Source organism: Nanorana parkeri, unplaced genomic scaffold (genome assembly GCF_000935625.1).
Source record: "Nanorana parkeri isolate BGI_ZX_2015 unplaced genomic scaffold, ASM93562v1 scaffold1317, whole genome shotgun sequence".
NCBI lineage: Eukaryota > Metazoa > Chordata > Amphibia > Anura > Dicroglossidae > Nanorana > Nanorana parkeri.
The window spans coordinates 212,554-239,660 of NW_017307585.1; the positions used below are offsets into that span (position 1 = coordinate 212,554).

A 27,107-nucleotide genomic window follows, 5' to 3' on the forward strand; every position below is an offset into this window, starting at 1 on the left:
AAAAGGTTTGGGTATTATTAAAAACGAATAGGAATGCAACACTAGTCTTTTACTCTTTAATTTATTAAAACAAAATCACTTTTTTACAGATATATACATGGGTAGTATGACTTTTATGATAAAGCAGAACGTAGCAGTTAATAATGCAATGTATATGAAATAAAATACCAACTCTGCTGATCACATCTAAAACACACTGTGACCCTGTGCACAGTCAGCAGAAACCTTAGTCATAACCTCTTTAAATTAGGACAGTTCTTGAAAATGATGTAATTTACACACACTGTCCCTTTAAATGAGGATGAAACCCCCTTCAGTGCGGTCATATGTAAATGCCATCTGTTTTAACAAGGTAATGCTTTACTAAAAGCACAATGATTAGATTTACGAAAGAAACATGACTTGTGATAAAACTCCTTCTGAATATTTAAAAAAATATACATCCTAAGCTGTACGCTGTATGACAGTACTCAAGCAGCAAGCAATAATTCTACATAGAACAATAGCTGTGAACAACAGCATTAGAACATATTGCTTTGGTAAATATTATTTTCATATTTGAATGCACCTGATCTTTGAAATATAGATCATAAATACTGATTTAGTTTGCTGTAATATTTAATATATTACCAATTTAATTCAAATTTCCATAAAAGTCAACCTTGTGTAACTTTAATGTATTACATGAGACATTTTAATATATAAAATATATATTGCCAGGCACAATAAAACATGCATGAAAAACAGTGAATTACATTTTCATTATGACCTTTGGTTAAATGAATGTGTTCATTGTTGACTGATTGCTTTAATTTTTTTATCATGCTTTTCAACTAAGAATACAGTTCTTAAGCTTGGGTGGCATCAGACTATTAGTATATTTAAGACCTATTAATAAAAATGTAAATGTATTGTCCTGATATATGTATTTTATATTATTAACCCTATTGTTAATATGTTGCAAACATTGAGTAAATCATTGACTAAAGGCTTATCACAGAGAATCAATGTTTACTTTAAACATCAAGCCAGATACTGGGAAAATTGATAAATATCCCCCTACTATAACAAACTAATTTTAATAAAAATGGGCTAGATAAAACTGGTGCAGATTTAGCATATCATCTTTTTCTTTTATTTCTTACTGTGTAGAAATGAGTGAATCGATCAGTTTTAATTATGGATCACTGCAATTCCTTAAATATGGATTTGCATGGAGCTTACATCAGGGATTAAATAGGATTTGCCATATCCAAATCCAGATTCAAATAGTCAGTTGTGATTAGAAAACTAAACCATTCTTGAATATTTTATTGTTCTCTCCTTCAGTGCCGAGATAAGAGCAGCATCAAAATTCAGAAGATATTTACAGCTGTAAGATATGTGGGCAAACAATTTTCTTATACTGCTAAATATTTTAAAAAAAACCTCTATTACAAAAGGGATAGGTAAATTAACTTCAAGTGTAACCAACTTAATACTATCTGGATTTCAAATCTTCTCCCAGAACAAACATTCAAGTATGGAAAACCATATATATTTAAAGTGAAGGTATAGCCAAAACTTTGTTCTTTTCAGTTTTGGATACAAACCACCTGTCAGTTTATTTTTTGCTGAATTGAATTTTTTGCATGAAGTGAATACATGTTAACAGGGTTATTCACAAAAGTGAGAAGAGTTTGGAGAAGGTAGGAGAAGTGAACAATATGGGCCAAAATAGCTGATTTGGAAAAATTCTCCAATTCAGCTCACTTTCCAGTTCAGCTATGTTGTCCTAGATTGTTCACTTCTCCTGCCTTCTCCAAACTCTTCACCCTTTTGTGAATAACCCTATAAGTGTTCTAAAAGTGGCCATAGTCATTAGATGATTTTCACCTAAATTGTAAAATTTCAATTAAATCAAGTTAATCAGATGTTTCCACTACCAGGGCTGTCTGCTGTGGAAGATTACAGCATGAATATTTATATATGCTTAATTTGGGTAGAGATTTTTAGTGGTCAGGTAATATGTATATACAAGGCAACCGGTAATGTCTATGATCAAACAAAGATATTTAGATCTGATTTTATTTTTTTCTGAGGAAAGTCTAGTTCTCATTACTTTTCTAGCTTACTTTGAATTGTCATACATTTTTACTATTGCATAGTATAAAGTCTTTGATTGTGACGTTTACAGAAATATGTATTTGCACTAAAAGGTTTCTAAAAGTATTTTGTTCTGCAAGTAAAACAGATTGGAACTTACCTCGATCGCTGTCATAAAGATATGCAAATTTATCCCATTGATAGTATTCTATCAAACTAAGAAGTGCTCCTTTGAGGTCCGGCCTCATTTGAATAACAAATGGATGAGTACCATCTGTTGGAAAGCTTGGGGTTATGAAGGAGACATGAAGAGTTCCGCAAAATGATGTGATAGTATTTACAGACTTCTTATCATAAAATCCAAAAATAGCAAAGACTCCTCTTGAAAACTGGGAGCAGACTGCAAAAGAGAAAAAAACAGTAGTCAGAATATGCCTACATATCAAGTATCAAATGAAAGGTGGAAATCAAGGCAAAAACAAAATTCACAGCTGACATATGTTTTCAGTTTAATTTGTCAAAGGTTTTGTCATTTTTCCGTCAGTGCTTTTGCAATTATACACTTCTGCCTCATTGCACTGCCAAGAAGATCACCTATATGGATGGGTTTGATAATATTAATGATTACCACTTAGCAGGCTGGAGGTGAAGTGACATGGGAAGCAGTATTGTAAATCAGTGGCCACCGAGAATTACAAACTTTTTAGCAGTTAAAACAGTAAGCATTTATGTATTTAGCTGTTGTCTAGAAGTTAACGTTAAAGCAATATTATGTTGACAGCTGATATTGGTTCATGTACATGGAAAATTACCTGGGTTGCACCCACAGGGAACATCTGATGACCTCTGAAGCCCTCTGGCCTGGCAGTGTGTTGGCTTCCTCTGCAAAATGTGCAGGTCTAGGAGTGTGTCAGAAGAAAAGGCACACAGCTGTCATTCATTATTACATCTATATCTGTAGCTGTACTTATTAAGTACAGATGGCTTAGTGTCATCTCTCAAAACAGCAGAGCCCAGTCTAGTCCCTCCAATGAATTAGTCAGGCCTCAGTGGTGGCCTCCAATATTTCAGAAATAGTCTATTCTCTCATTTCCATTACGTTTGAGGACAGGGGGCTCAGAAGGTCAGTCAACTATGGTAAACGTCCAATTCATTTTTCTTGAGGACTTGATACAAAACTAAAAAACTATTAAACTATAAAGAAAGAGAGTCAAACCTGAAATGCTATTGTAATTTCTAATGGCAATTCACATCTTATCAAGTTAATAAACCAGTGTGCAAGGCAATGATGATATGTATGGGGCAGTAATCAAAAGGATCCGATCAGCCATATTTACAGTGACTGAGCTTTACTTAACAAGCTGTAGACAAATCGGTGTGCTATGTACAATATGCACAAAAACTTTATTGAAGGACAAAGGGAGTATGCAGCACATTCCCCCAAGCTATCACTACCCCCACACACAGTTCCCAAGTTGCTGTGTTTTAAATAGGCAATAAGGCTCCATACACACATAGCGGTAGCATTTTGCACACATTTTTCTGCATGGAAAACTGCAAGTAATGAAACCGCGTAAACGTTAACATATCCATGGATTTCGCATGTTTGCAGCTATTACTATAGTTGGAACATGCGGAATACGCCCATAAAATCGCACTTGGACTATTTTGCGGGTCACGCGGTTTCGTACTGCGCGGCCGCCGCAATAGTCTGAACATTGCAAATTTTTTATGTTTAGCGCGGAAAACGACCTACGTGTAAATGGAGCATTGCAGCTGCCGCTGTAAACAACAGACATTCTGAACAGTGTTTTTTAAACTCTCATCTTAAGCATGAAAGAGAAATACATAGTAACAATATTATTTATTTTTCTAGTTACTCTGTTTCATTAATTTGCACATTAAGGGGTGACATTTGAGATGCATGTGATGTCCGTTGAAGGAAACTCACAACATTTTTAATTTTTTTTCAATAAATGTATTCCTATTTAACCCCTTATTAATCATTAGTTTACCCTGATCAGCCATAATAAACTCCTTTCCCCCCTTTTGTATTATTTTGCTGCAGATTTTTTGTTTGTATTTCCTTAAGCATTAAAATGTACATATTATTTATTTTTATTCAATGTGTTATATTGTTTTGCATTCACAAAATTGGAAAATAAGACATTATTATTATTTATTTTTATTCAATGTGTTATATTGTTTTGCATTCACAAAATTGGAAAATTATTTGGAAAGACATTATTTAATTTGTTAATACTTTGCAGTGCTTTGTACCAGAATCAAAATGTCAGCGTAATTATTAACAGGGCAAATTATAAAATAAAAAATTAATATTTTATCCATAGTAACACATTTTTGTTTTAATTAACACCGATCAAAGTAAAAAAAAAAATGTCTTTAGTTTTGTTCCTTTTTTTGTATGGTCATCCCTGCAGAAGCCACATGTTGGAGGGTGGATACATGCTGACATCAGCAACAGGAAGTTAAGGAGCTCTGGACAATGATCTGTAAGTTAGTTAGTTTCAAGATACTGTGGGGCAGCTTATCTAACCAGTGGGCAGCTGTTTGGATACGAAGAGGAGGAGAATATTATGTGGAAGATAAAACAATTGCTTTTGTAAGTGTATTTAATCTTGGCTTTTAATAATCATTTTTTTAAATATGTAATTATACTATGGATTCTTTAAAAAAAATTTGAGTATGTGCTGAAGGAGAAGGAGGAGAGGTGAAGTTATTGTACACCAGTTATTTGGATTCAGTGGATCGGATGGGAAGAAAGAACTAACATCTTACTGTGCATTTCATGACCATTTTAATGTGATGGTCCCCCTATCTGGTGACTGCGGTGCATGGAGGTGGTATCGCACGTAGATGGGGGAAGGTGCCACCCACGGTACAACATATATACTCGAGCTGGAAAATGTATTATATTGTTGAATGTGTCACTGAATGCGTCCAAGGACATTTGTTTGTGATTCTGGACTAACTTTTTCTTTTTATCTATTTACTTATATGTGTTTATAGCGCTGGGCATTCTGAAATAGTATACAGTACGTAGAGGGTTTTTTATACCTGTGGCACAACAGCTTAGGGGTCTATTCACGAAGCTGCCGAAGAATCTAGCCGTAGCTTCGGCTGATCCTTCGGCTAGTTTCGGCCCCAGGATTCACTATAGCCCGTACAGCTCCCGAAGTCGGCCGAGCGACTCAGTCAAGCCGAAGGCATATGCTTCCGCTCGACTGAGCCAAGGTGAAAGCCGAAGCTGGCTGACAGCCTGCTACTGACTGCTGGGCGGAGCCAGCCGTCATTTCACGGCTGGCTCCGGCCACTTGCACAGACAGATCAGCGTCCCTGGTTACCAGGGACACTGATCTCCAGACAGCCCACCTCTCCCGGACTCTCCGGGAGTTTCCCCGCTATTGGATAGCGGCTCCCGACCGCCCAGGAGAGAAACAATTTCTCCCAGAAAGGTTTACTCTGCTAGATTGAGCAGAGTAAACCTTTCCCTACTCTGTTTTTTTTTTTCTTCTGACATCAAAAACCGTTGGCTGCCGTCAGTATAAAAAAAAATCACCATAGGAATGCAATAGCTAGTTTGCTATTGGCTTTTGCACCTGCCCACTGCTGCTGTCAATCAGCAGAGGGGACCTGAAGTTCTCCATCAGGTACCCTCTAGTGATTGACAGCAGCAGAGGGTGGATGCAATAACTTGTTTGCTGTTGGCTATTGCAAAGTGAAATAGCCAATAGGAATCTAGCTTTGCATTTCTATGGTGATCTTTTTTTTTTTTTTACGGCAGCAGAACCGCCCAGCCATAGAAAACAGTTGGACAGAGCTAGCTGCCACTGCTAGCTACGCCCAATCGTTTTCTATTTTATTTTTTAGTACTTGTTTTTCAGCGGCATTCGGCTTTTCATCTATGAGAATAGGCCAAACAGCAGCGAGTAGCCTGCCCGAGGTTCGGCTTAGCCGATCCAGATGTTGGATCGGCTGAGTCGAACTCCTTCTGCTGAGCATGTTCGGCTGACCCGATAGAAGGAGAGAGCTGAATGCCAGAGATAATAGCTAATTAGTCTGTTGCTTCTCTTTTCACTGTCCAGTGACAGCCTGGAGTATGAACAAGATTTGTAAGCATTACTTAATTGCAGAAGATAAATCAGGTCTCCTGCCATGCCAGACGGGGCTGAACTAGATGGCAGAGTTATGCAAATCTTATAATTAGATGGACAAAATACAATTCCAGGGGCAGGTATAACATCTCCTATATACATGTATGTATTTTACCAAGGTAGTTATCTGTTTGCCTAGAGTTCAGCTTTAATTATGAAACTAAATGTTGTTGCCATTAGAGTATCCTCTAATTTTTGTAACCATCCAGCGCTGATTAAACAGCTGTGAGGTGGTAAAGTCTAAAGATAAATACATTCAGACTGTACATCACTAATCACCTCTCCTCATCAAAGCTCTTGGATATTACATTATATTAAGAGATTAGAGGCCAAGATTAAAGCATGAATAAGTGACTTTCTACAATACAAAAAAGCATTAAACACCCTTGTACAGTCTAGTAACTTGAACATGAACAGTGATTTTGAAATGTGTTATCTACAGGATTAATTGTATAATAACTAATGAGTAAAACTACTGCATTGAATACATTGAAGTCAATAACATATATTATTTCGGCAAGGTGCCTGCACTTTCTTCCATTTTCTTCTTTAGGTTGTATGAAATCTTGAAACTTTTGGTGCTGTAATAGGCAAATAGCCACCAGATCCCATTGTCAAGAGCTCTAGCCTATGCCCGCCTCCTCCCATGCCTCTGTATTGGTCTATAAATGTGATGAATTACCACATGCATCAAAAGTGTAGTGTACGGTAGGGAGGGGGCTCCAGGGCTGGCAGAGGGGACATAAAAAACTATATCATTTACAGCGTTAAAATAAAATTAGAACTCAAATACACAATTTATTTAGTTAAAACATGGCTGCAAAGGTCATGGTGCTTTATTGACCCAAGTTAAATTTAAGCTATAAATAATATTTTACTTAATAATTAAATTGCTCAACCATGGCCTAGCTAGACAGCTCAGGTCAGTACAACTGAAATAGCCATCATGCTGGATGCTAATTTTTCCACCTCCAAAGTGGGCTCTGTAGCAGACTGAAGTGCCCCCCAAACACTGCAACCTCCTCAATGGCAATCTACATACCCAATTAAAGATGTCCAAGCCAACATCTGATAAATGGATAATATTCTGTCTATACAGACCACTAAGAATACTCTCAAAGTCAATGTGACAATAGGAAAAACAATTCCACTTAAATACAATTTTCTGAAAAGATCTATTCAATCTGTTTGTGATCTTTTCCAAATATCTCAATTTACCAGGCATTCACAAAACAAAACTGGGGATCAATTCAGAGAAGACCACAGTAAAAGAAGGAAAAGAAACGTAAAAAATAAAAGATCCGTTTTAATTTTCACAAGGTGATGTTAAGTTTTTACCCTCCCAACATCATTACCACCCACATGGATAACAAGGGAAATGTTGGGAAATGGCCAAAGAGTATGCAGAAACATCACTAAACATTTGTCTTCTAGTCAGAGACAATAAATCCCTTTCCATGGAACTAAAAATAGAATATGGTCAAGAGATAGATGTTCTGAATATGGCCTGGATTATGTTGGTTTGCAGCTCCTAAAAAAAAAATGTCCCAGGATCCATACCATACATATATGAGAACCTAAAAATAAACAACAATAAAGAGATAATACAGTTTTGCAATAAGAATTGGGCCAAACATACATTTTAAATCTGTCACTGACATATTCTTCACAGATTCAGGGGGCAAACCTAACGTATTCAACAGCAGCACCACTTCAGTACACTTCAGTAGCAGCTCCAATCAGAAATGAGTAGGAAGAAAAAGAAGACGAAAGTTCAAATAAAAAAAATAAAAAATAGAGATAGGCCTAACAAAAGCCCCAAAGTCCTGCATCTAACGCCTTTAAAAACATGTTTGATGTATAGGAAGGAATAGGAAATCTAACCACTGCAGAAAAAAAGGAAACACCAGCTGTGGGCTTGCAAGAATAGCTAGAGTTCTGTTGCAAAAAAAAAAGATGCAGAGGACAAAGCAATATAATCAGTAACAAAGAAACAGTGCAGACAATAAGATTCAGCTGCACACTCACTGGCCTGTAAAAACTTTATTTAGGCTCCACATATTCCACTCAGTCCCGCCCACATAACTGTAGAGATGATGTTTAAACATTATCATCCTAGAATTATATAATGTAAATTATATTTATTTGTGCATTAGTCATACCTGTTTTATTAATTCATTAGGTCTAGATCGGCCTCCCTCGGCAGCTTTGTGAATAGACCCCATAGTGTAATGTAATATGCTGTTCACAATATTTATGTGCATTATTTAGTATTTTGTTCATGGTTTTTTTATTTTGACTATGTATCAGGGACAACCTATACATAACATAGTATATTTGGCTATATTATTAGATTCCCTTAGAGATTTCGTTTTTTCAAACATTAGACGATCATGAGAAGAACAGGGAGTTCTTAAAAATGTGTTACATCTTATTTGTAAGATTGATCCACATTAATCTATGCTTGTTCCCTTTAGGAGTGCTGAATCATTTTGTATCAGCTGTGTAACGTAGTATAAATATCCTCCCCTCTAGCCCACCCCCATCTCTGTGTTTAAGCGAGGGACATACAGTGGGCAGGACTGGTTGGAACATGTGGGGTCTGAATAAAGTTTTTACAATTCAGTAACAACATCAGTGTGAGGTTGAACACTGTAGTTTGGACTTAGTACTTGGGAGCAAAGACGGCGCTCCAGAGGCAGGCACACAACAATCCCTCTTCTTTGATTTATGCTACTGTGATAGCACGGTGCACGTGTGTATACTTGCTCATCCCAAACCCTAGGAGAAACTAATCTTCAGAGAAAAACTTCCACTAGTTCCAGATTAAGTCCCACAGGAAGCCTGGGCAATGTTTTCCTTCCCGATTCAAACTTGGGGCCAATTTCCAGAACTTGGCAAACTGAAAACATAACAAAGAGTTTGCAATGTTATTAAAAAAGGCTAGCAGTATAGGAAGCTTTTAGCAGACATTAAGGGGTTAATTTGCTAAAGAGAAAGTTCATTTTGCAAGGGAATGTTTCCCTTAGCTTGCTGAATGTGGTAAAATTTCACTGTGCAAAGAATATCCAACCACGTGAAGGAAAATAAAAACAGGATTTTTGCTTCCACATGATCAGTCATCATCATGAGCTACACCTCATTCAATAAAGTAAGGGGGAACTTCTCCTGGAGAGTACAATTTCCCTTGCAAAGTGAACAGCCGAACAGCCTATTGACAGTAGCCGAAGGCAGCCGAACAGCCCTGCGGAGGCAAACGCATATGCTTTTGCTCGGCTGAGCCGAACACAGAGTCGAAGTGGGGAGAATGGTCTACCGAAGCAGACCGTTCTCCACGCGAGTGTAAACAAATTAAAAAAGAAAAAAGGTGCGGGGTCCCCCTCCTGATCCATACCACACCCTTTAAGTTTGGTAGGAAAGTTAGAAGGAACCCGCAGTTAAAAATAAAAAGTGCATGGGGTTCCCCCCAAAAGTCATACCAGGCCCTTTAGGTCTAGTAGGAATTTTAAGGGGGAAGCTCACCAAAAAAAAGTGGGTGGGGGGGAAATGGGGGGTATTTCCCAACCAGACCCTTAATCCATACCAGGCCACATGCCCACCGCAATGGGAGGGTGCTTTTCCAGGGGCCACGATGCCGCCAACACGTCAAACTAAGACAAAATCCGACGACCGCTTACCCGTCCAAACCTGTCAAACTGCCGCTGCAAACTGACTGGTTTGACTGGTGCTAGCCAAATGTAAATAAAAAACTAACTGTGACATCACCTCCACCTTTTTGTTGACATTTTTCCAGCAGCTGTAAAATGGGTCTTCTCAGGTCCTGGCCGAATGAAAACAAATGGGCAGAGCTGGCCATTACGTCACAAATGCCTCTGCCCATTTGTTGTCAAGTTCTGGAATTTGGCCCCAAGTTTGAATCGGGAAGGAAAACCTTGCCCTCAAATTAATATGTAATTTTTTTATTCGGTTTGCTACCTCCGAGGTAGTGAACAGAATAACTGAACCGAATGCTGCTCGGCAGCATTCAGCTATTCACTCCCTGCTTTTCGGCCCCTATGGGAATAGGGGCGAACAGCAGCGAGTCCATGGCTAGATGTTCGGCTCAGCCGAGCCAGATGTTGGATCAGCTGAGTGGAACAGGTTCTTCACTTCATCCTCAGAACTGAAGGGAACCGAAGCCAGCCGATGTACGGATGAAATCAGCTGTACTCATCTGAAGTGAATAGTCAAACAGGGTTCGGCTCACTTCAGCTTGGTTATTCACATGGCTGCCTTTGGCAGCTTAGTGAATGATCCCCTAAATATATTTCATATAATTTTTTTTTGTCTGTGTAAATTGAAGGCATTTAAATTCTGATCTTAAACATTTTCTCCTAAGGAAGACACAATTGCATGGAAATGGAATCAATAACAATACCTAAAAATGCAAGTCAAGGGCATGGGTAGTATCTGTAAAAAAATGAATCAAGGCAGCTGGACTAGCTGTATTTTTTTAAAGACGTTTCATTGGTCATCCAACCAGCTTTCTCAATTCAGTCACACTGCCACCATTAAATCTGTATATAACAACCCATTGTAAAAATATAGAAAAAGCTTTAAAATAATAGCAAGATAAAGAGAACCCTGTGAGTATACATATACTGAAAACCCAATGAGTTAAAACTCAGGGGAGTAAGTGGTAAAAAGCAAAAACAAAGGCAAAAGGCAAACCCTCTAAATAGAACAAGGCTTATCAAACCTCCGTTTGTAGAATAAAAACCTTATCAAAAGAGGTGTAAATTATGGATGCCAGAGCCTTATTTTTATTATCATTTAAAGAACTACCAACTGGGAATGACAGGTGATTAAAGTGACATCAAAGTCAAATGTTTTTTTCCCCTCCCCCCAATATTAATGTTAGCACTTACCTTAAATGATGTCTCTTAATCTGATCTTCCTCTTCTTTCCTGTCCTTTTCAGCCTTCTCTCCAGCACTGCGGCGGGTGTCCGATCCAGTGCTGACTCCTCTGTCCTTGCTGGCACAATCCCACGGTGTCTGCATGCCGGTGCACGCGTCCATAGACTTACCTTGCGTTTTTTCCTCGTCTCCCGGCCGAAAACCTGAACTGCGCATGCGCCTGCCCCAAGATGCTTTGCGGCTGCCCGAGCAGTTTCGGATTTTTGGGCGGGATAAGTTTAAACCACTGTTAAAGCGGGTTTTTTTTTTACTACTTGCTAGCAGTAGATATATGCAAAAAAAAAAGCGGAGGCTTTAGAAAGCCTTTAATTAAACAAAAGGTGCCTGGCTCCTTTTTGGGTACAAGCCCCATTAGAGAAAGGCAAAAATTATCAAAAGGGGGCAATTAAAAGATCCTGCAACTCCACCCTATCTGACCCCACTGACATTTTTTTCTTGCTTTTGGTTTACCTATGACAGATTATTAACCCACTGGCAGTGCCGATAAAAGAGGGGATAAAGGGAAAAAAAACAACAATAATTTAGGAGAGTAGCCATCTTTCTAACCAAGAGCAAATGTTTGACAGATTCACAGGGTCCAAACCTTTTTTATGAGATAATCTCAATTGACAAGGAGTGTTCCAAAAACATCTGACAGATGGAGTATCACATTGAGCCAAATCCCACATCTTTCACACCACATTTAAGTGAATGAGTATGGAACGTCTCCACGTAAAGCTTTCTTTCTTTCTTTCTTTAAAAAATAGACACACCAACAAAATGATCTCTAAGTGCTGAAAAAGACCTGACCACTTATCCAGAAAATTTTCTCCCATCATTGATGAAAAAATGCAAAAGACTTGGAGCCAATTATTGAAAACTCTGGGTATGGCACCACTCCTTATCTGCGTCTTTAGATTCCTTGTCTAATTTGAACAAACACATCTGTAGAGAAAGGAGCACAACGACAATCACCACTTCAATCTTTGATCCCAGAAAAGTAAAATCCTGCAGGCATTCAATTATCTCGCCGTCAATTGCAATTTTGATATATCCATTTATTGCAGTGGTCATGATCTTGGTGTTTTTGATGGTCAAGAGGAAGCTAACTTTTCTCTTCTTTGATTCTTTTGATCAGATGTAGCAGGTCTTTTTAAGTTTCTGTTGCATCATTAGCATATCGATGATTATTGGTGCTCCTGCCTCAAAATTTTACTCCAATTTCTGATTCTTTAGGATCCAGCTTCATCATGATCATTTCAACATACAAGAAAGGGGGAAGAATGCAACATTGCCACACTCCTCTACTGTCTTAAACCAATCCCATAACATGGTCACAAAGTGACGTCTTGGTTGTCTACAAACTTGGCTCGACATGTTGGTATCCCCAGCTCTTTTAGGTCCTTACAACGCTTCTCATGATTGACACAATCTTAGGGCTGCAGCTAACGATTATTTTCATAATCGATTAATTAGCCGATTATTAAGTTTGATTAATCGACTAATCGGATATAAAAAAAAGGGTTCAGTGATGGACTACTAGTTTCTATTGAGATTGTAGTCCATCACGGGAGCAAGCTTGGCGCGGAGGAAGTAAAAAAAAGAGTGTGGAATCTAAAGCTCTCCTGTAGTCTATGAAGCATATGCAAATGCTCTTTTGAACTTCATGACATGTCTCCTTTATCCAGGGCAGATTTGCAAAATGGTCATGGATACCACAAACCCAACGGAAGGTGGCTTGAACATCTAGTAATTCCCTTTAAATGATCAGTGCCAGGTGTTGTTTTATTATCTTACTAGCATGAAGGATGAGGGCAATTGTTAAAAAAAACCTTGAATTTACCCTTTTTTGGAAGTACTTATTGTTATATAATACTTGCTGGTTTACAATAGCATGTCTAATGCCATACTGTAGTGCTTTATTCAATAAAAGGACTCTAAGCATAATGTTAAGCTGGTATCATCATTTTATAATTTTAAGTGACAAATAGCACCTCGCGCCAAACCCTGTGTAGCTGCAAGCACTATAAGAAGTGTTACCCTCTGAATATATCAAATTATAATGAATGTGCTGCGCTTCATCTAGAACAATACATAATTTGCGGTTTTACGCTATGGGCTGTTTTTATATTTTATTGGATATGGTCGTGATGACACGCTGACGTCATTTTCTGTGCAACGATTGTGGAGAAATGGCCTTTGAATAAGATCGATTGGAGACCCATTAAAGCGATTCTAGACCTGTGCAGGTCTATTTATAAGGTGAGCGGCCCACTGAGAGGGGGAGCACCTGGGTGATAATTGGAGTTGACGTATGGACTTTGTACAAAGAACTTTCACAGTGGAAGGACAAAGAGTGTGGTGCACTTGGGACAAATCTTGAGCATTATATACGTGTGATTCCACATTTGTGTATATTTGAATACGGAATATATGATTGAACTTTCCAGAGGACTATTATTTACAAGAAGATTCATTGTGAACACTTTTTTGATTGCATGTATTATTTAAGCACATATTTATTATAGAGATTTGTTTATGCATTGTTCTAGATGAAGCGCAGCACATTCATTATAATTTTATAATTTTATATATACCTGTAAAAATTATAAGACAATAACTGTTTTATGACATGATCTGGACAGGTTAGCATTTAGGAATAGTTTTTAAAACAGCTGCATATGTGAAAAAATGAATAATAGTCAAAAAGATAAAACTTTTAGATTACCATGCCACACAGATTAAAACATAAAACTGTAATTATCTTTATGTTTCCAGAGTACAGAGCTTTCAAGATCCCGAACAGTTCTAAACCCTTATGCCTTTAGGTATATGATTCAAGGTCAGAATGCTGGCACGGCTGATCTCCATAATGCTTCCACCTATAATCAGCTGCAGATGGTAGAACAGGTTGCTGTTCAGTGATGCCATAGCGATGGTGAGTAATTACGTTTGAAATATAAAAAGTTGAAGTATGGCATTTCTTGGATGTGGATTCACAGCTAATGCTTTTTAAATATTACCACAACATTTAACTGACATTGTTCATTGGTTTAAAAATCAACATGAAGATAAAAGGGTTGACACAAACTCAATAGCAATATGCATACTATTTATAAAACTGACAATGCACCTAGTAATAGATTTCCAACAAGGTATTGAAGTGCTGATATATTTACCTTGTTGCCATCCAGCACATTTATAATACAGACCATAATCTTAAAAAGTCTACCAGCTTTTACTAAAATACTTCTTTCTCTTGCAGGCTAAAAATGTAGGCTTCTCATGGCCAATTCAACTCTTGGATTGAGATGTGTACTTATTACTCACTTGCCATTATCTTCAAAGTACGGTATATCTTTTTGATTTAAAACAGAGCATATATTTTCAAGAGGGTAAGAATATTTAAGATAAAAAACCTCCTCCCACAAATAAAAAAAAAAAGATCAGTTAGGTTGGCAGAAAGCATATACCCTATAAGTAAACCCTTTCACAAAGCTGTGAAATTAAAACAGCATATCTTAAAAAAGTTAACTGGAGTTAGCTTTAGCTGAAATCAGATGTCAAAACAAATTAAAGATTCCAACAATAAAGGCAGCTTGTATGCAAAGTTTGACCATTGCTATGAAAACCGAGCTTGATCCTCCCATTGGGTCTAACTTTTGGTATGGGTGGCCTCATTGGTGGGTCAGGAAGGGAAGGGTGTGGTGCCAATCTTTATACTATAGGAAAAATCCACATCCGCTAACAGATTCAACTGCATATATCTCTGGATCTATTGATAGTTAAATTTTTTTCACTAAAGGTAACCTCTGCCTATGTATGTTTTTACTACATGCACATTTTAAATTGACCGGGTTTGTCACAAGTTTACATTAATAATGACATATTCTTAAAGAGCAATTCGAGCCAAACTGCTGCATATACAACTGAAACGTGTGATTGAATGTTTCTGCCTAATAAAAAATGTGTTACATCATTTACATATTATTTACCCACCCTGATGTGCTATAAAGCTGCTCTCTATATATGTGTATACGCACACACTTCAGGCTCCTCACCGAGGAGCCCTTACCACCAGCATTTATTTTATTTCCATTACAGTATATATAGCAATGGAGATCATATAAACCAAGTGGTAAAAAAATTTACTAAAACCTATGTGATATTAAAGTGACACTAAATGCAGGAGTTAAATCTTAAAAATAGGGATGCACAGATACCAGTTCAGATACCAGTGCCGATACTTTTCACGAAAATTACCAGGGTTGCAGCAGTTGCAGCTGTGACTGGGCATGGGGTGCCACCACTGTCCAGAAATAATTAGTCTGTATTGTTTTAGAAAAGCTGTCACATAGAAAATAGGTATCAGTAATCTGTGAGTACTTGGGCAAGTATCAGTACTTGTACTTGGTCTGGGAAAAATAGTATTGGTGCATCCCTAATATATATGTATGTATAAAACAAATCATACAAATAAAAGAGGGATGCACAAATCCCAGGAGCCCCGTAGTCAATGCTCCTTAAAAATTACAGCTGCCTCCTAACTTTTACATTTTTCTCTAGTCTAGTCTTGTAGCTGGAAAAGTATCTGTACTTGCACCAAGTACAGTACTTGGTATCTGTGCATCCCTACTTAAAAATGCTTTTAAGTGCCATAGATATTAACAATATAGTCCTTCTCGGAAAAAATAGCTGCACTTCCGTGGATCACCATTAGTAAAACAATTATTTATTAAAGTTAAGACTAATTAGGGTACTTAATGCATTTTTAAGATTTAATTCCTGAGTTTAGTGTCACTTCAAGGAAAATTTGTTCATGAGCTAATATGAGCCCGTTCTGAGTAGGTACACCAGCTGTATTATTGATAACTAGTCATGCATTGCTGATTTTGCAGATGTATGTTGGTACAATAAGAAAGTATGTAGAATCTAACCCAAGACACATGTACATAGACTAAGGGGGCTGTTCACGAAGGAGCCAAAGGATCCAGCCGTAGCTTTGGCTGATCCTTCGGCTCTCTTCGGCCGCCGAAGCCCTTCGGTTTGGTCGAACCGAAGGGTTGCTGTACGGGCTATTCACCATAGCCCTACAGCAGCCGAAGGCGGCCGAGTGGCTCAGCCGATTCAAAGGCATATGCTTCGGCTCGACTGAGCTGAAGTGACAGCCGTGATCTCACGGCTGGTTGGAGCCAGTCGTGATCTCACCACTGGCTTCGCCCTGTTGTAGTAACAGATCAGCGTCCCCAAATGACCTGGGGATGCTGATCTGTCATTAAACAATAACAACTGTTACTTTTTGACCGGGACCTGCTAGAAGCTCTAGCAGGTGCTGGCCAATAGGAAACAGTTGGGCGGAGCTGACACATATACTAATTAGGTAAATATTAAATATTGTGCTCCAATATTTCATATTTACTACTAGGTTGTGAGGACAAGGCTAGTTTTAAAAATCTGGTTTACAGCGAGTAGATCTAAAAGGCCCATGTTGAAAATCTGAATTGCAGACCACACATGTAGCTGATTGAGAACCTCCCACCTCCCTCTCTCCTAGCATTGGCTTATCTGGGTTTACAAGTGAACAGCTAGTGCTTGACTTGTATTAGAAAGCCAAATATGCTCTACAAACAGAGAAACATAAAAATATATATTTGTAAAATAAAAATATGAAACAAATACTGAAAAAGTATATAAAGCATCAGATTAACAGTTTTCCTTTATTAACATGCTTATCTGTATTTAAAGGGAATAAGTCAGAATAATGATTCATGATGATTACATATCACTTACGTAGGTTTTTGGCAATTTATGTGAAGAAATAAGGAATAGAAATTAGTATGTGTGTTGCATTCAAATAAGGAACATTATGTAACGAGTTGGTGAGTTTCAAATTCTGATGCTCAATCAGATCAACTAAGCCCACTTAGTCCCAAAGTACCTCTACAAAAGAGCACATATTTTCACAAAACATCATTGGTGTTTCCATAGGATTAGATAATGTCCACTTAAGAAAACTGAATAAAGTGTTTTGTTCACTTTTAACATATTGTTATGCACAGAGAATTTAAAATAATGTCACACTCTATTAAGTTAACATTTTCTCACGTAAATAAAAAAATGATAGTGTATTGCAAATTTCTAAACATTATGCCCTAAGCATGCAAACATAGTGGAACCCTAATATTTTGCTGCATCAGCAGTTTCAAGTGTTCTCCTTCATTCCACAAGACATAAAGAGAGGAGCGCTACTACCCAAAAGTAGATAACTTTTGGGTAGTAGCGCTCCTTTCTTGTTTTTGCTTTGTTTATTTTGTATGCAGGGTTCCTCTCCCTGTTAAAGGAGACCGCACACCTTATTCCACCTACTACATTAATCTACACCTTTAGTAGTGCGCTTATCTTTTTTCTGTTTTTTTGTGTATTGTTATTCCACAAGATATGCAGCTTAATTGGACTACACAGCACTGTTAGTTATATGCACATTTTGACTTCTGTCAAATGTCAGCAGCTAAACCCTTATCTATGTATCTAAACTACACCACCTAATGACAAAGGTGTCTCTTTTATACAGGGTTGGATTGACAGCACCCTGGTTTTACTATTATCTGCAAGACGCAAAATGGTGGTTCCCAATGGGGCAATTATCGGATCTTGAAAGATAGACTGTCATTGTGTACATCACCGGCATGATAACGATGGGCTGATGCAAATGTCAGATTGCTTTGAAAGGAAGCAAAGTGGGTATTCCACCTGTATGATTTCACCGATACAGGCCTGAATGAGAAAATAAACGGCAGGAGCTTGCTGTAGTTGTAGAGATAAGGACCTCTTTGTAAAATGTTCAGTAGTTAGGATTCTGAGTGTTTACACAACTAACAATATTTTACGGTTAAATTCCACTGGCATTGAAAAAAGACACAATCTTGTTTTGGTCAACTTTTTACTTGGCAAGGGTTTAAGAAGACTTTGTAGTGCTCTTAACCTTTATGGTGCACTGACTATCTAGATTTTATTACAGATTGTGTCTCCACTGAGGTGATTCACCGCTTGTCCTAGTGACTATTGTCAGTGGAACAGAAAGTAATGAGAAAGCCACATTTTTACAATTGTCACTGGAACAGGAGGTGAGGAAAAATCTTCAGTGTTTTGGTGTGGATTTCTCCTAACTTTTTCACTCCAGGAAGAAAGTGAAGACAAATATCCCCCAAGAGACTATGGGGTTGATTTACTAAAGGCAAATAGGTTGTTTAATTTCCAAGGGAATTTGTACTTTGCAGATGAAGTTTTCCATAGCTTGGTGAATGTGGTGAGATTTTAATTTGCATACAGTACCCAAACAAGGAAAATAAGAAATAGTATTTTTGCTTGCACATGATTGGATGATGGAAGTCAGCAGTATCCGTCCACTACAAAAAGAGGAAACTTCCCCTGTATTTGCCTTCAGTATATAAAACCCGTAGAAAAGAAAAAAAAATTACTTATCAGAAGTTCTAATCAATCCCTTTTTTACTTAAAACTAAACAGAAAAATGTTGGCCTTTTGATATATTTTAACCTCTTGCCGTCCGCCCGTAGTAGAAAAACGGACGGACGGCACTGCTGCACTGGCGGGTTGCCGTCGCCAGACGGCATTTTTTTTCTGCTCGCACGCGCCCCCTAGCGGGCACGCGCGGGCAGAAAAGACCCGTCCAATGCGAACACCCGGTACCGGGTGTTTCACCATACAAACGCTGCATTAGATAAGAGAGGGAAAACATATCTCTATTGTAAATAAATAATTGTTGTGTTTACACAGAAGCAGGTGGTTGTTAGTCAAACACAATATTTTCCAGGTGGCGGAGTTTTGTAGAATGTATTTTCAATATATATCATATTAAACAGTACTTAAAAGGGGAAGTAGAGTACTCTTCCCAATACTTCCCAATACTTAGCACCAATGTGTGACACTGCTGCTGCCACATTCTGGCTCTGTAGATCAAAAGCTGAGCGATCATGATGTAACCGCTGATCTCTCAGCTCACGGCTTCTCCCTGCAGAAAGTGACAACTGTCAGTCACTGCTTCCCACAGGGATTCCCCGCTCAGTTCCTCCAATGCTCACTGGAGCAACAGGCAGGGGAGGGGGCGGGCACAGCTGGCTCTGGCTTTTGAAAGGCAGAGCCAGCTGTTAATCAAGCAGCAGTGTATCCCAACAATATTGTTGATATAATGACAGAGTGATCCAATGTACCCCTGTAAATGTACTCCTGTGACCCAAAAGTGGACTGAAGCCAAAAAAAGTTTGGCTACAGTTCTCTTTTAAGTGCAGTGCCTGTAACTTCTGACACCAGTGTTTAAAATCCAAGAATTCGTGCTGTGAACCATTACAGGCAGCTACACAAAAACCGCATGAAGACTGGGGTCGATTTACTAAAGGCAAGGACATTTTGCCTTATCTTAGTAAATGAGGTAACGCTCTGATGACTATCATCCAATCATGTGAAAGCAAACATACAGTTTTTTTTGTTTTATTATTTCCCTTGCCTGTGATTGGGTATTTATACAAAGTGAATTTTACGCCACATTCACATAGCTAAAGGAAAATTCCCTTGCAAAGTAAACAGCCCATTTGTCTTAGTAAATTGACCGCATTACCTATGTTCTTCATAGGCAGCTATTTGAAAGAGAGTGCAAGGTGTGCTTGATATTTTAGTGCTGCCCTAAAGAAATGATGCAGAAATAATAAAGTTTGGAAGTAGGAAGGGAAAAAGACTAGTAGAAAAACCATAAAGCAAAAAATGCATATTATAAATAATATGTGACTGTTAATAATATGTGACTGTTGCAATATGATAAAAATAACATTATTATAATTATTATAAGCACAGTACTTCATTATGAGGATGGTGAAAGCAACAGGGGGAAAGCAAGATACCCAACAGATGGGAGGAGGGAGAAAATGTACACTCTAGGACACAATTTGATCTCCCCTAGTGTACTAACTCCAGCTTTATCGACCCCTATATAAATTCACTAAACATTGGAGGATTGCAAATATTTGCCAAGCAGAGCAACAATGTAATTTCCCCCAAAGTGCTGGCTAATATTTATTTAAGCCACCTATTAAATAGTTACAAACTGTATACAGCCAATGATGAGGGTCCAGATAATAATCAACAAGTGTGTTCTGTTTATTGCTATTAAATTTAATAGAATTTAGCTAAATGTGCTAAATACCCCAAAAAAGGTGAAAACTGGAAGAGAAGATTGGTGTGAGGCTATGGTGTATGTATCAATTATCTAAATGCTACTCTTCCACCAGTTCCAAAGTTCCAAGTTTTAATGCAAGCCCTCCTAGGACCTGTCAACTTGCCCTAACTCAGCATCAAATAGATGTTAGGTCCAAAGAAATGCATGAGAAGCCTCCGATGCCCAAGTTTAAAGCATAGCAATTACTCCAGGACCCATAATATTGGTGTTATATGATTTAAAAGTAGGACTTGCATAATTTTGGTGCAAAGGCTCCAAGTAAAGACAAGGTGAGAATGCAGCAGAACAGAGGCAAATCATGTTGTGAGGGAGGGGGGGGGGTTAAACGCTCCTTTAGGGGTTCAGTTAAGGTAGCTTACAGGTTCTTAAAGCAGTTTTACAAGGGAGTGAGTACAATTTATGCTCTACATTTATTTCACCAGCCCTTAGAGAAGTTCTCTATTAGTTGGAAAGAAGTTTTATGTGCATAAGGTGCTGGGATCAAGATGACTTGGGCTGTATTAAGGGAACACAGATATTAATATCATCAATCTCTTAAACCCATTAAATAAGATCAGCAACTACACTGAGCAATGAGCAGCAAATATACCCCATTAAGTTAATAAAGAAATGCAAACCAATACATTTTTCTCAAACCACACAACAACGATTATATTTAAATATTTAATATCTTCTGTCAGCATATTTTTGCATTATCGTAGCATTTTTCACAGGTTTGTTAACAAATTAGCCTTTTTATAAGAGCACTTAAGATGACCCATTTTCCAACACAGACCTTTACTGCAAAATTTCATAACTAATCACAACCATCTAAAAATGACTAACATTCAAATTGCCTGTTGGCTGGTTAACACAAATGCACTGAGGCATGAAGCCTCTTGTGCTGAATGCTGGTTAAGCCTACATAAGAAGGCTAATTTTTATATTTCTCTGTTTTTACAGGGTTTTTTTAACAATATTTATTTATTTTAAAATTATTGATGATTTATTATGAATAGGAATACAAAAGAAGAAGTATAGTGTAGATTAAGAAGGACACAGCAAATTTGGATCAAAATACAAGTAAGGTATAGGGCATCGCGTATAGCACAACTGTCTTCGGTATACGGTCAAGGCTACTCCCCTGATTGGGTCTCAATGGAGGCACTCTCTGCGTCGAGTGCACCCATTGAGACACTTAAGTGGCTAAGCCCGAGGCAGAGACCGCCTATCTTGGCCCCAACATTATCTCAATCGCTGGCCCTATGGGACGTGGTCAGACAGAAAGAGGGTATGGTATCATCTTATACTCCTTTAGCACCTATGTTTAATAACCCGAATTTCCCCCCAGGCAGACAGTCCAAAGCATTCTGTTGGTGGCAGGACAAGGGGCTATATCGCATAGCACAGTTTTTCCAGGCACGGAAACCTATAACCTTGAAATACTGTCAGGAGACCCTCACCATGCTGGTGTCTGAACTGTTCAATTTACGACAAATACTCCACTTTTTGGGCTCGTTGAGGTTACCTTCCCTGGATAAACCATTCAGCACTGCATACGAGAGGTGGTGCTTGGGGAATGGAAGACTGAGGGGGAGTATCTCAATAATATATTCTCTCTTGGTAGATACGAAGACTGAACTACCCTTGATGTCAGAGTGGGAGATAGATATGGTAATCGATCTCCCAATAGCGGTTTGGCAGCAATGCTGCCTGCAAGGTTTTTTGGGGCTGCTTAATATCTCTTTAGCTGAAGCGAATTACAAAGTAATATCCAGATGGTTCCCTCCAGGATGGCTAGACTGGAACAGACTTGTTGCTCTTTTATATAGAGTTGTTGGAGTCCATGTCCCAAAAGAGGCTCAATATGCTTTATTGAATTGCCCCATACCAGGAATCTCGAGAGCTCAAGAAAAATGTATATCTTTTTTCTTTCTGGCAGCTAAAATGACTATAGCAAAATCCTGGAGGCTACCAACGATACCTTTTCAACAGGTGAAAGCAAAACTCTAATGGATAATGGTACATAAGAAGATGCAGAGCATCCTAATGGACTCTGAAAAGAGTTTTGAATTAACCTGGTCACCAAGGATTCGCTATATGGGAGTGTCGGCTGTGGTTTGACTAGGTTTTGAATAACTACAACGTGGAATGGGATAAGTGATTGGGGAAGGCCCCCTTTTCCCTCTTCTTTTCTCTTTTCTTTTTGGCTTTCTTCTTTTTTTTCTTTATGTCCTGTGTTGTGTGGTGATCAAAGTGGGTTAGATGGATTATCTTTGGATATAGAATTATGGATTGCAATCTATTTAAACAAGGATATTTCTATGGATACTCGAACAAGTCTTGATACCTGTCAGTAGGTAGGGGTCTCTTGTCGATTAATTTCATACAATAGCTCTTGTCATATTGTTTATTACATGAGGTACTTGGGTCATAGACACAAGAAAGTTCTAATAAATTTTTTTTTCAGTTTAATTGATTATCATATGGGTCACAGACACAAGGAATTTTTTCTAGAAATAGATTTTGCCACATTTCTCAACACATTAGGTATTTGGGGCACAGTCACAAGGAATTATTTATGTTGACCCCATAATGAGAGAGTCTATGAAAGGACCCGGTATTAATTTTGAAAACACTATATATTAAAAGTTACCAAGGTCAATGGTTGATATTAGCTTAATAGGGAGAGGGATAGTATAAGTGAAATATGTTAAACGAAGGCACTTCTTTATTAGGAACATTGAAAAATAATTTTTAATATTGCTTATTACATAGGGTTTATGGGTCACAGTCACAGTTCACTTGTTAATTTGGGGAATGCATTTTATTAAGGTATATTTTAGTTTCAATAAAAATTCATAGTAAATGCAACTTGCTAACAAAGACACTATTGTCACAATGAATTTGTAATAATAGTTCTTATATATATTGTTTAAATCGTGATGAATGTCACAAGGAAATAATTATTTTGGTAACAAAAGGAATGAATTTATGATATGGTAATTTAATAAAATTGGGAACACTATGGGGTTGATTTACTAACCTTATAAACACACCACGAGCATGTATACACCTCTGTAGTGTGTTCCCTCCCAGCATGATCTATGGGTGGAATCTAAACAAGAGAGTATTTGTGAAATTTTTCAAATAGTTGTACATTTATATACATAATAATCCCTACTGATATCGATCGGTGCAGCCCTCTCAGTAGGGTATTCTTGAAAACATTATCTCCCACAATGCATAGGGTTTGTTTGCTGTATTTATGAGGAATATAGTATAATAAAGCTTGTTTAGGGAAGAAAAGAATTAAGTACTGTTGACGGTTTGGGGACACTAAAGTGCTTGTATAAAGTGTTTGTATTAACTGTATATTTGTTTATTTATTGTGGAAAATGAATAAAAAACTTTGTATAAAAAAAATTCAAGTAAGGGTCATGTATGCAGTATAATAAATGACAGGATCAAAGTTGTAGTGTAGTAAAATGTAGGCAGAGAAATCCATACATCCGTGGAACCACATATTGATCAAGTGTCCTAGGCAAACCATGCACAGTAATATGTCCAATACAGGACTGTTGTTCCTAGACAATTTTCATATCGTATAAGGGAGAGGAATGAAGGTAAGGACAGCAGGAAAAGGAAACGAGGGGGAGAGAATAGAAAGCAGAACTGATTGCCAACAGGGAAAGGAGAGAGCTTGAGTAGGAGAAAGGGAGTGAGGTATCGCAATGATATGGCATGGTGCACCTGAATATAGGGACGTGTACCCATATAGGATCGTTTAACTGGGGAACCTCAGGATTAAATACCTATCACGCCAGATGGAACAAGCAAATCCATTCAGGTATAGGCAAAAAGCAAGGGGTTAAAATAAATAGTTATGTACCCAAATACATGGTAATTTAGGTCACATTCACCGTGCAGTGATGATCGGCCAACCAACATGCCCAATGAGCTGTAAACTTTCCCCACTTGCAATGGGCCTTGGCATAAAGCAATTAAAAATGGCCATGTGTATTGAGTATTTCAATCACGGTATGAATGCTAGGGATTTACTGATTTTTTTTTATTAGCAATTTTTTCACAAAATCGGTTTAGTTTACTAAAGTTGTAGAAAATATTGACTTTAATGAATAAAGAAGAGTTGTGTACACATTGTTCAGGTATTTTAAGAGTCATGGGGGCCAACTAGCAAGATACTGAAGCTTGGCCCAGTAGCAGATTCCTCCATCCACACAGTTTAGGATAGATGGCGAAATCTGTTGCACTTTTACCATCTGGCCAGCTTAACATGTAGAATGAGATATTAGGGTAAACAGGAGAGTGGAAAGGCATCAGTCAGTATGTGACTTACTACCCTTGCTTCCATGTGATAGCACTGGCTCTTGCAAAACTGGCAGCTCAGGCACCCAGTAGTGTTACGTAGGGGCATAAGAAGAGAGTTCTCAGTCCTTAAGTGTAAGACACTCTAGTGACACAGTGGCCAATGGGTGGAACCACCATGCACAGCTGGGAAACACAGGAATCTGACACAGCCAGGAGTGTTGGATGCTAAAGAATCCAATGGTGGGTGTAGCTCTGCAAGAGAGTAAATACTGAATTTACTGGTGGTGAAACTGGCAAGTATTATTAATATGTTCTGAGTCTGTTTGGCCTGGGCTGCAAATACAACTTTGTAGCTGTTTCATGGTAGAGTCAGTTTCCTGTGGGATAAGGAAAGTGCACCAAACAAGGTATACCACAGAGACTGGATGGTGAAAGGTGGGAGTTGTTTTAGAGAACATTATCAGGGTTATTCACAAAAGGGGGAAGAGTTTGGAGAAGGCAGGAGAAGTGAACAATCTAGGACAACATAGCTGAACTGGAAAGTGAGCTGAATTGGAGAATTTTTCCAAATCAGCTATTTTGGCCTAGATTGTTCACTTCTGCCTTCTCCAAACTCTTTACACTTTTGTGAATAGCCCTGTAGGTTTTGTAACTCACCTTTTCACACATATATATGTAAGACAGGGCCCCCCCTACCATCTTGTCTTGAATTGTATTGTGATTGTAATGTCTTCCTTATATTGTAAAGCGCTGAGCAAACTGTTGGCACTATATAAATCCTGTATAATAATAATAATAATAATATACAGTATATGTTCAAAAAGGGGGACTGTAGTGAATGAATATTAAAGAAGGAAGTACTTTGTGACCTAAAAAAGATGACTGCTGTTCTGGAAAGGATACGGACTCGCCTAAATAATATACTAAATAAAATCCATTCTATCATCACAATTAATCTTTATCATTTCACAGATTTGCATTCTTCCAGCACTCTGCGTTCAGACACATACCATCTCAGATTTGCTACTGGAAGACTTTCATTTGCCAGGCACTGTATTTACAGGTCTGAACAGGGAGCAGATGTGAGGCCCAGCAGCTGTCACTGATGGCAGGTCTCACTAGGAGTGAGGTTTTATTGGAGGAGTATCTCCACTCAGGGCCACCAGTACCAGTATGAGCCTGGGGACAAATACAACAAGCATTCCTCCCCTGGGTACTTAGCACACCACACATAGTACTGAGCTCTGCTACTCTGATTTTCTCCCATTGATGAACTATTCTACTCTTCCAGTTTGCTGACTTAGACTGTACCAGCAGCATACTCCTCACTGGCAGTCCTTCTTTTCACAGAAATTATTGTATTACACATGACCAGTTATTGTAATCAGCATTTTGCTCCCATTGTGGGTGAGGGATGATTTACCATTTGCTACTGTGTCCCTTTCCACCCTTCTCAGACACATGCAGTGGGAAATCTGTGTTACTCCCTTACATCAATAAACTGTAAGTAGCCAAATGGTAGGTTTTCAAGCCAAAATTACCTCATCATCCAACAGTTACAGGGTTATTCACTAAGCTGCCAAAAGCAGCCAAGAGAATAACTAAGCTCACTCTCTGCCGTTCCCCCCTATTCTCATAGCATAGCTGTCGGCTCAGCTATTCTGCTCGGTACCTCCGTGGTACCGAGCAGAATAGAAAATCAGTAAAAAAATAAAATAAAAACAATTGGGCAGAGCTAGCAGTGTCAGCTAGCTCCGCCCAACTGTTTCCTATTGGCCGGCACCTGCTAGAGTCTTCTAGCAGGTCCCGACCAATGAATAACAACTGGGCAGAGTTGACGTCATGGCCGGCTCCGCACAGTTGTTATTGTTTGTAATGAGAGGATGCTGTAATGAGAGGATGCTGATCTGTCATTACAACTGGGAGCAGCCAGCCGTGAAATCACGGCTGGCTCTGCCCAGCTGTCATTTGCGGGGCTAAAGCCCGTTCACCCCGCTTCGGCACTCACTTTGGCTCAGTCGAGCCAAAGCATATGCCTTTGGCTCGGCTGAGCCGCTCGGCCGCCTTCGGCTGCTGTAGTGCTATAGTGAGTAGCCGTACAGCAGCCCTTTGGTCCGACTGAACCGAAGGGTTCCGGCGGCCGAAGAGAGCCAAATGATCAGCCGAAGCTACGGATGGATCCTTAGCTCCTTTGTGAATAACCTCGTTAATTAATTTTAATTTTTATATTTTAAAATAAAAGAAAATAATAAGACTAAAAACAAATGAAATGTCCTTAATATTTTGCTCTTATTGAGATGTTTAGGTCCCTAAAAATATTAGTAAGTTTAATTGTTCTTAGCAAACTAAAAAA

General features: G+C 38.4%; 1 protein-coding gene across 5 annotated transcripts in view; it reads right to left on the reverse strand.

The window, feature by feature from the left end:
• GRIA2 (glutamate ionotropic receptor AMPA type subunit 2) overlaps positions 1-27,107 on the reverse strand; it is a 158,751-nt gene that overhangs the window by 88,414 nt on the left and 43,230 nt on the right. For all 5 annotated transcript variants that reach the window (XM_018569284.1, XM_018569286.1, XM_018569285.1 and 2 more), the window contains exon 3: positions 2,246-2,485. In XM_018569284.1, the coding sequence (XP_018424786.1) occupies positions 2,246-2,485 (240 nt within the window). The remainder of the gene's footprint in view (positions 1-2,245; positions 2,486-27,107) is intronic.